The sequence below is a fragment of the Anarhichas minor genome, unplaced genomic scaffold (assembly GCF_050575085.1).
Source record: "Anarhichas minor isolate MPS153535 unplaced genomic scaffold, ASM5057508v1 ptg000126l, whole genome shotgun sequence".
NCBI classification, from domain to species: domain Eukaryota; kingdom Metazoa; phylum Chordata; class Actinopteri; order Perciformes; family Anarhichadidae; genus Anarhichas; species Anarhichas minor.
In genome coordinates, this window is record NW_027466572.1 from 80,001 (window position 1) to 90,070 (window position 10,070).

Sequence of the window (10,070 nt, forward strand, 5' to 3'; positions counted from 1 at the left end):
CCTCCGGTCCGCTGGGGGCGCTGTTGTCTTTCTACCATCAAACTAACAGGCGAAGAAGACGAAACTCAAACACGTGTCGCTTTCCTCTCGAGCAGCGCGTGTTGTGACCAACAGAAGCTCCGAGTGAACGAGTAGCGTTATCGATTCATATTCTTCATATTAATTCAGAAATGACGAAGACGAAGAAGGAGAAGGTGTCTGCGGACGTAGAGGAGGCCGGGGTGGCCGACGGGAACGAGAAGTCGTACCACGAGCTGATCGCTCACGTGAACCCCATCGCTCAGCCGCTGGCCTCCAAGAAGCTCAGCAAGAAGCTCTACAAGTGCGTGAAGAAGGGTAAGAAGAACCATTAACGTTCTCCTGCAGCAGCAGAGCAGTAGTGGGGGGGGGCTGTGTTCTTCTGATCAAGCTCACGTGAAACAAAGTGATCTGAAGCTCTCCTCGTGCTGTCCGGACACGTTTCAGTGTTTGTTCAGCGTCCTCGTACACAGAGAGGCTCACCATGATATTAATACTGATCCAGGATTATGTCTTAATAGTCGGATGTGTGAATGATGTTAAGATTAAACTCAGCTCGCTGCGGATCGGAGGAGATTTTCTTCACTTTCTAATGTTTTTAGTCAAGTAAAAGAGTTAAAAAGTGAACATTGTAAAGCTCTCTGTCAGCAGACGTTCCGCTGTGAAGTAGATCTCCTGTAAGGTGTTGACTGTGATCATCTCTATTGTTTAGTTCTATTGTCTCAGGAACCTCTCCACGTGTTACGAGCTTCCTGCAGAGAATGAAGTGATTCTCTCAATAACTCTTCTTGTTTCCTGTCGTTCCAGCTTCCAAAGTGAAGAACATCCGCAGAGGAGTGAAGGAAGTCCAGAAGTTCATCAACAAAGGGGAGACGGGGTGAGTCGGCCATGTTTGTTTCTAAAGGGTCACTCGATGACCTCATAGGTCAAAGGTGAAGATGTTTTATTGTGTTATTAATGTGCAGCATCGTGGTGATGGCCGGAGACACGCTGCCCATAGACGTCTACTGTCACCTGCCCGTCATGTGTGAGGACAGAAACCTGCCGTACGCCTACATCCCGTCTAAAGGGGTGAGTGAGACCAGGACCCCCAGGACCCGAGAACCAGTAACTTATAATAACAAGTTATTCAGAATAATGAGGTTAATAAGTCGTTTATCTGAATGTGTGGAGGAGAGTGACGGGAATACAAGAGACATATTCTGAGGCTTAAGAAGAATAATAGTCATATTTGTATTAATAGTAATTATAATAACAATAAGTACAGATGTACTGAACTGTCTCTTCTTCGTCTCTTAACTTAAAAACATTTTTATTTCTACTTCCTGCCTCTTAAAGAGTGTCTGGCTCAGCGGCGGCCATCTTTGTTTGTTGTCATGTGACTAAGCCCCGCCTCCTCTCTGGTTCCAGGATCTGGGTTCTTCTGCCGGCTCCAAGAGGCCGACCTGTGTGATCCTGATCAAACCTCACGAGGACTACCAGGACGCCTACGACGAGTGCGTCGCCGAGGTGACCGGCCTCCCCAAACCTCTGTGAGACGTCAGCCAATCGGTGAGCAGCTCTTTAAAAAACGTGTTTTATTTAAACGATCACCAAAACAAAACCCTTTGTCAGAGACAGAAGCTATAAAAACATCATTATCATCAGATTTTCATCGTTACGATGGTCCCTGAACACGTGTTAAAACGAAGCTAAAAATGATATTTAATCAAAATCAAGAGCACAGAGAGAAATGTGTATCGATGTTTAGAGAGTTAATAAACATTCAGTACTTTTATATCTTTATTTGTTCGGTACATTTTGTTTTACAAAGTAAGGAAATAAATGTTAGTCTCCCAATCAATAAACAGGATGTAGCTAGGCTAGCAGTCTCCCCCTGCTCCCAGTGTTTGTGCTAAGCTAGGCTAACGGTTCTTGTTGTTCTGTTGTGCAGGTAAAGAAGAACCCGAAGGACCAATCGGGTGGCTGGATTCAGACGTTTGGAGAACAAACTGTAAATACTTCGTTGTTTTAAGACGTCCGACTGTAAAATAACAGTTTGATGATTCAGCAGAAAAGATTTATTTTCTACAAATGTTTTTTCTTTTTTGATCTTTCGTTGTTTCTGTTAAATGTGTCGAGTTTGAATAAAGTAATGTGAAGAGACTCTGGTGTCTGACGAGTCCTTAATGAACCACAGTTCACTTAAACATCACAAACTGTTTATGTTTATGAAGAAGAATAACAGAACAGTTCATCCTTCAGCCACACGGGGGCAGTGTTGAGCCTCTGGTCCTGGTGTCCCCTCAAGACCTGAACCCTCACAGACAGAGGATCTAAATATGAACTTCTACCTCTGACCACACGGGGGCAGTGTTGAGTCCTGCTGAAGTGACGTCACTATGTTTGTTTATTAGCTCATCTTTAAAAACATGATGTGATTAAAGTCTCCAGAATCTCTGTTTGAAAAAGACTTCCTGTTCTTTTATTTATTGATCTCATAGCTGGAGTTATAACATATAAAGATTAAAGTTTGTTTCAGTACTGATACTTTTAAATGTCTGAGTACTTCACTGGTACTGGACTCCAGGATTTCAAGGGCTTCTTCGTGCAGGTTCTGGTTTCAGAGGTCCTTGGGGGGGTCTTTTATGAGCAGATGGTTCCAGGACTCTGAAGGCCCATTTATACTCTCTGTATGTCTACGAGGGTTCTAGGAGTCCTTAAACTGGTCCCAGGAGTCTCAGGGGGTTCCATCACTCCTTAAAAGAGGATGTGAAGTCCTTAAGTGGAAACCAAAACCTCTTGAAAGTCTCCAGGACTTCTTAGAGAGAATTCAGATTGTATGAGGAGAATCCCAGAGCTACTTAAGGGGGTTTTAAAGGGTCCTAGGGTCCTAAGGGTTCTAGAGGACCGTGAAGTGGATTAGAGGTCTTGTTGTTGCCATGGTTCTAGTTAAGAGGGGTTTCAGAGGTGGTTTTCGGGGCTTTATTTAATCTGAAGGTGCTTCGACCCGTACTTCATGGTTGTACCCCTCTGGTTGGTCCAGGTTTGGTCCCTGGCCTGAGGAGAACCCCACCATGGTGGTTTATGGTTCATTTCATGAGGCTCAAGTGGCCTTTGAGGAGGTTTCATGCGTCATTGAGGAAGTTCTTGGGGGGACGTTGATATCTTGACACTAAATCTACCTGATACAAGTCGGCAGCATGTTGATGAATCGCCAGAGCAGGTGTAGTGAAATGTTGAGATCCTGAGGACATGAGAAGAGGTTTCTGTAACAGTACTGATGGTAGATTCAGTCCGTCCTGTAAACCTTGTTCAGACTCGTCGTGATGATCTCTCTGCTGTCATGTTCATAAACTCCTGTCAACATCGAGCCTCAGGCAACAGAAACTTTCCATGACCGACCGGCAGGTTGGGGATAAACAGTGCAGGAAAGATCCAGGAGGTTTTTGGATACTTCTGAGGGGGCTCAGGCTTCTCATTTGTCAGTGTTCCTTGGTTCTATATACTTTCAGGGTTCTTAAAGGACGTTGGCAGTCCTTTAGATGGTCGTAGAGTTCCTTGATTGAGACTTTTGAGGGTTTCCTTATGGTTCCTTCATGTGGCAGGAGTCATTCAATTAGCAAGTTTGTGAATGTGTTCTGTTGTTTTTGAAGGTTCCACTAATTTGGGGTATTTGGTTCCAGCAATGTTTAAGAGGTTCCCAGCATTACAAGGCAGAGTTTCAGGGGTGACAGGATTTAGGGTTCCTAAAGTTCTTGGATGGTTCTGTAGTTCCAGTTTCACTCGAGGGGAGTTTCAGGGAATTGCAGGAAATTTGAGCAGTTTCAGGGACCTTGTGCAGATATCAGAGTCCCAAGGGTCCTTGACGAGGTTCTAGAGAACCGTGAGGGGGGATAGGGGTCTTTCAATAAGTTCTAACTTGATGAGGTTCTTGAGGACTTTGTCTTGTTTAAGGTTTAAAAGTTGTATCACTCAGCAGAAAAAGAAAAAATGTTTTCTTATTTTTCTTTTGAAGTTTATCAGTCTTTTCTGTCTCAGGTGTGTGTGTGTGCGTGTGTGTGTGTGTGTGTGTGTGTGTTACGTTATGCAAATGTGAGGCGGCGGCGGTTAGCGGGTCGACCGCACACGCTGCCGATCTCTGCCAGCAGCTCTGTCACTGCTGACGTGCCCTTGAGCAAAGAGAGGAAGCTGACAGCTCTCAAGTTATCTTCTCAACGCTTGTGACATTGATACTGCTGAATGTGTAAGACACCGTGAAGGGAAGTACTAATACCACAGTGTAGAAATACTCTCTTACAAGTTTACAAAAGTTGAACTAGAAAAGTATCAGCAGCATATACTTAAAGTACCAAAACTAAATGATGTACAATAATATATATATAATATATATATAATATATTATTGTACATAAATCAGGAGATTTAATCTGACCCTGGACTGATGGTAACCATGGTGAACTGACAGGATATTATGGTCTGTAACAGACAACGACATTCAGCAGGACAAAGACAAAAAGCCTCCACAGGGGGGCGCTGGAGAGCTGGAGGGGGAGACATCATGTTAATCATAGTAATAATAATTAACTTTATTTATGTCATTAAAGTGATTCACAACAAAGTGAAGGAACAAGAGAATAATTAAAAAGAAAGAAAGAAAACGGAGGAAGAGTGACGATTAAAGTTAAAGACAATAATGAACAAATACGTTTTCAATGTGAGATTTTAAATGTCTGAGTCTATGACGTCATATTTATAAATGAACCGTCCACTTATAGGAAGACAGCTTTATTTTTACAGAAACCGTTCTTTTGCTTTTAGATTGTGGGAAACTGGATGAAGGTGGAAAAGTTGTTATATGGGCGGCCCGACTGGTAGAAGACATGCTGAGACAGGACCACACACACACACAGATGTGATCAGGACGTTATGGCAGTTATGGTGGTTACCATAGTAAAATAATAATAAACTGTCCTGTGGCGGTGCTACACCTGGACCACATGCTGAAGATAAACTCTGAACTCCAACAGTGTGACACTTTGATTTATATCATTCAGCTTCAATACATGACATACTTTGAGGTTTTAGGTCATAAAAACGTAATAAAACTGTTGTAGACAAGTACACCGAACTGTATACTACCTGTTCAGGTACTCTGTTCACTACCTGTTCGGGTACTCTGTTCTCTACCTGTTCGGGTACTCTGTTCTCTACCTGTTCGGGTACTCTGTTCACTACCTGTTCAGGTACTCTGTTCTCTACCTGTTCAGGTACTCTGTTCACTACCTGTGCAGGTACTCTGTTCACTACCTGTTCAGGTACTCTGTTCTCTACCTGCTGAGGTACTCTGTACTCTACCTGTTCAGGTACTCTGTACTCTGTTCAGGTACTCTGTTCTCTACCTGTTCAGGTACTCTGTTCACTACCTGTTCAGGTACTCTGTTCACTACCTGTTCAGGTACTCTGTTCACTACCTGTTCAGGTACTCTGTTCACTACCTGTTCAGGTACTCTGTTCACTACCTGTTCAGGTACTCTGTTCACTACCTGTTCAGGTACTCTGTTCACTACCTGTTCAGGTACTCTGTTCACTACCTGTTCAGGTACTCTGTTCACTACCTGTTCAGGTACTCTGTTCACTACCTGTTCAGGTACTCTGTACACATTAATAACACTTTGATTGTTATTGTTTTCTTATCAATTATAAAGCTTAAATCCTTATTTTCTCTGGTTCTGTGAATGCAAACACACTTTAAAACACAGACTACCTTCTGTCTCACCACCCAGTCTGAAATGCAAATCCTGTGGTGTGTGTGTGTGCGCGTGTGAGAGTGTGTGTGTGTGTGTTTTGCCATCACACTCCCCATTGATGATGATGGAGACGGCACACTTTCAGCCCTCCTCCTCCTGTTGTGTCATAAACATTCTGATGAAATCTATCAGCTCTTTGATACGACTGATAGAGTCACTCAGCACGCTTTAGAGTGTGTGTGTGAGTGTGTGTGTGTGTGTGTGTGTGAGTGTTTGTGTGTGTGTGTGTGTGTGAGTGTGTGTGAGTGTTTGTGTGTGTGTGGGGTGGGGGACGTTTTGTCCTCCAGATTTTTGACAAAAGTTGCATAAAATGATGAAATTGAAAGTTTTTTTCATCCTGTTCTGTTAATATTAGTATAATATTTATAACCAGCTGGTCGGTGCCATTAAAGCACCACAGAAGAAGAAACGGTGATTAAAGAGCTGCAGTGAAATGTTATAGTTTCAGAGAGATTCTCTAAAACTGACGGATGATTTATTTCATAAAAACTGTTTTTAAATGAGAAAGTTCATTAATAATTAGTCATAAGAAGTCCATTTTTTATAAGTAACAGACACAAATACACTCGTCTGAGTTTATTGTGACAATAGAGATCATCAGATTCAGCTGCCTGTGTGTGTGTGTGTTTGTGTGAGAGTGTGTGTGTGTGTGTGTGTGTGTGTGTGTGTGTGTGTGTGTGTGTGTGAGAGAGTGTGTGTGTGTGTGTGTGTGTGTGTGTGTGTGTGTGTGTGTGTGTGTGTGTGTCCTGAGGGCGGAGACGTCTGAGGACTACTGGAGTGTAAACAAACGGCACACTTACGCTGCTGTTGACCTCATCCATCAATCACACACACTCACACACACACACACTCACACACACACACACTCACACGCACACACACGCACTCACACACACACACTCTCACACGCACACACACATTCACACGCACACACACGCACTCACACACACACACGCACTCGCACACACTCGCACACACTCACACGCACACACTCACACGCACACACACACTCACACACACTCACACTCACACACACTCACACTCACACACTCACACACACACTCACACACACACACTCACACACACACACACACACACTCACACACACACACACACTCACACACATATCCAACAGGCTAACATCACTGTTAGCTTCTCCAACAGGATAAAGTTACTGTTCAATACAACAGCTGTTGGAGCTCATTTTAAATACTTCATAAATACATAAATACTACCAAATTATATCTCTTTATAAGACCATTTTGGATAAATAGTAGTAGTATGAACTTCCAATATATTTTTGCAGATGATACTTTTGCTGGAAAAACCCAATAAGACAATTTCAACTCAAGGGCCATAATCTGCTGATGAAGACGGTGAGATTCACTTGTGCTATGATTCACTCTGCTTCATCATCATCCTGCTCGAAAAACTGCTGAGTCACTGAAACAAAGTCACAGAGGTCGGTGTTTCCTCCCCGTGATCACATGACTCAGCTAACAGTAATGCTATCCTGTTGGAGAAGCTAACAGTGATGTTAGCCTGTTGGAGAAGCTAACAGTGATGTTAGCCTGTTGGTGAAGCTAACAGTAATGCTATCCTGTTGGAGAAGCTAACAGTGATGTTAGCCTGTTGGTGAAGCTAACAGTGATGTTAGCCTGTTGGTGAAGCTAGCAGTAATGCCATCCTGTTGGAGAAGCTAACAGTGATGTTAGCCTGTTGGTGAAGCTAACAGTAATGCTATTCTGTTGGAGAAGCTAACAGTAATGCTATCCTGTTGGAGAAGCTAACAGTGATGTTAGCATGTTGGAGAAGCTAACAGTGATGTTAGCCTGTTTTTACTTTTAATAACTGAAATATCTGACCATGATTTGTAAACACAGTATTGTTTATTTGTTTTCTATTTAATTCTGTTTTCCATAATTGTTTTTTTATTTTACACAATACTCGTGTTGTTCTTTGTTACTAAAGAGATTGTTAGTTCTGAAGATTCTGACACAAATATATTTTTTCATTTTGCTTTTATTCCAACACACAACTCATATTTACACTATAAAAAAACATTCAACCACATTTGTAACTTTAATTAAAAAAAGATAAATACAAACATTCTCACAGCTCAAAATTCATTAAAAAATCAACCTGGAGACATTTTTACAAACTTAAAACATTCAACATCTCCATCACTTTGTGTCACTGCAGAAGAACCAAAGAGTCGAGGGGCAGAGCGTCACAGAAGCCCCCAGAGAACAGAGGCCCACACTGGGCAGCCTGGAGCTGCCGGGCCTCCTGGAGGTCCGGTAGAAAACACGACGCCGTCTGCAGGTCGACGTAGAGCGGCGGCGAGCCGGCCTGAGGGGCGGAGTAGAGGGGCAGCGAGCTGGCCTGAGGGGCGGAGTAGAGGGGCAGCGAGCTGGCCTGAGGGGCGGAGTAGAGGGGCAGCGAGCTGGCCTGGGGGGCGGAGTAGAGGGGCGGCGAGCTGGCCTGAGGGGCGGCGAGGGAGGAGAAATGTGGGGGAGTCAAGTGGGAGGAGGGGAGGAGAGGAGGAGGAGAGGAGTGATGGAAGGAGGAGGAGTAGAGGGGAGGAGAGGAGATGCAGGTGTCCCACTGCGGCACCACGGCGCTCGGTGAGTAAGAGTATCCCTGAGAAGGAGGAGGGGAGGAGGAGGCGTGGTCCGGTACATGCATGTAGGAGCTGGAGTGAGGAGGAGGAGGGAGGAGGAGGGAGTCCTGGAGGTGACACAGGAAGCTGCTGAGGGGAGTGTCTGAGAGAGCAGGGAACTCAGTGCTGCTGCCGTCGCAGTGCATGCTGGGAAGTTGAGGGCTGGGCTCTGACGAGGAGGAGTCGGAGGAAAAGGAGGAGGATGGAGGCTTCTTTCCAGCGGTCACGTTATCGGCCTTCCTCTTCCTTTTACGGCGAAAGTTTCCGTTGTCCAACATCTTCTCACAGTTTGTGTCCAGAGTCCAGTAGTTTCCTTTTCCTGGAGAGAGGAAGAGGAGGAGGAAGAAAAGATCTATTATTGCAACAATCTTCTCATCAGAACACACGTTAGGTTTTAACGATTATAACTAGAGTTTAATTTGTGTTAGAAAACACTATAAAAACTGTACTCGACTTACATAGAAGTAAAATGTTCCTGTTACTGATGACTACTTAGGTTAACAAAATAAAAGCCCGGTGCTGAAGACTGAAGCTCACCTGGGTCGTTCTCGTGACGGGAAACCTTCCTGAAGCAGTCATTGAGCGACAGGTTGTGGCGGATGGAGTTCTGCCAGCCGGCCTTGTTGCGGCCGTAGAAGGGGAAGTTGTCGGCGACGTACCGGTAGATCTGGTTCAGGGTCAGCCGCCGCTCAGGGGCGCTCTGTATGGCCATGGCGATGAGGGCGGAGTAAGAGTACGGCGGGCGGACCAGACGAAGAACCTCCTCCGGGGTGGACACGGAGAACCAGGGGAGGAGAGGCCTCTGGAGGCCGTACAGGTGTTGGAGGAGGCCTCCAAAGGCTGATGGGAGTCCTGATGGGAGTCCTGATGGGAGTCCTGGTGAGAGGCCTGTGACGGGGCCCAGGTCTGGACTGGAGAAGCAGACGTAGGGGTCACCGTTGTTGCTGGTCTGGGAGATCCAGGGGGACCCAGACAGGCTGGACTCTGGAGGAGCCGGAGGGCTGTACAGGCTGAAGTCGGCCGGATCGAGGCCCAGATACGAGAGCTCCTGCTGGGGGAGAGAGCGTCCACTCGGAGGGGAAGAGGACACCATGCTGGAAGACTCACCTGTCCTGCTCTGTACACCTGCTGCTGCTCACCTGAGGAACTTATACTCTATGCCCCGCCCACTGAAGAGCTGATTGGCTGTCTCTCTCTCTCTCTCTCTCTCTCACACACACACACACACACACACACACTCACATGCATAAGCGTGCGTGTGTGTGTGTGTGGTGGGGGGTTCATTTGAATGAGATGAATTCCTCCCCTCAGGCAGATAAGAGCATTTAATGAGGTATGTCACCACACACACACACACACACACACACACACACACACAGACACACACACACACACACAGACACACACACACACACCTACACACACACAGCTACACACAGACACACACACACCTACACACACACACCTACACTCACACACACACCTACACACACACACACCTACACACCTACACACACCTAAACACACACACCTACACACACACACACACAGACACACACACCATCGGCTGCTGTTTGAGGCGTCGCCCGTCTGTTGTTCTTC

At 45.4% G+C, this 10,070-nt stretch overlaps 2 protein-coding genes across 2 annotated transcripts; one reads left to right on the forward strand and one right to left on the reverse strand.

Moving 5' to 3' along the window:
* The first annotated feature begins 48 nt into the window (after nt 1-48).
* nhp2 (NHP2 ribonucleoprotein homolog (yeast)) lies at nt 49-2,163 on the forward strand. Its single transcript, XM_076083289.1, has 5 exons — nt 49-336; nt 826-895; nt 984-1,089; nt 1,429-1,569; nt 1,952-2,163. The coding sequence occupies exons 1-4, from the start codon at nt 171-173 to the stop codon at nt 1,552-1,554; spliced, it is 468 nt and encodes a 155-aa protein (XP_075939404.1). The 5' UTR covers nt 49-170; the 3' UTR covers nt 1,555-1,569; nt 1,952-2,163.
* A 5,655-nt stretch (nt 2,164-7,818) lies between these two features.
* On the reverse strand, nt 7,819-9,796 carry foxi3a (forkhead box I3a). The gene is made up of 2 exons (XM_076083306.1): nt 9,006-9,796; nt 7,819-8,787 (listed from the first exon to the last, which is right to left on the reverse strand). The coding sequence occupies exons 1-2, from the start codon at nt 9,559-9,561 to the stop codon at nt 8,000-8,002; spliced, it is 1,344 nt and encodes a 447-aa protein (XP_075939421.1). The 5' UTR covers nt 9,562-9,796; the 3' UTR covers nt 7,819-7,999.
* Nucleotides 9,797-10,070: the final 274 nt, after the last annotated feature.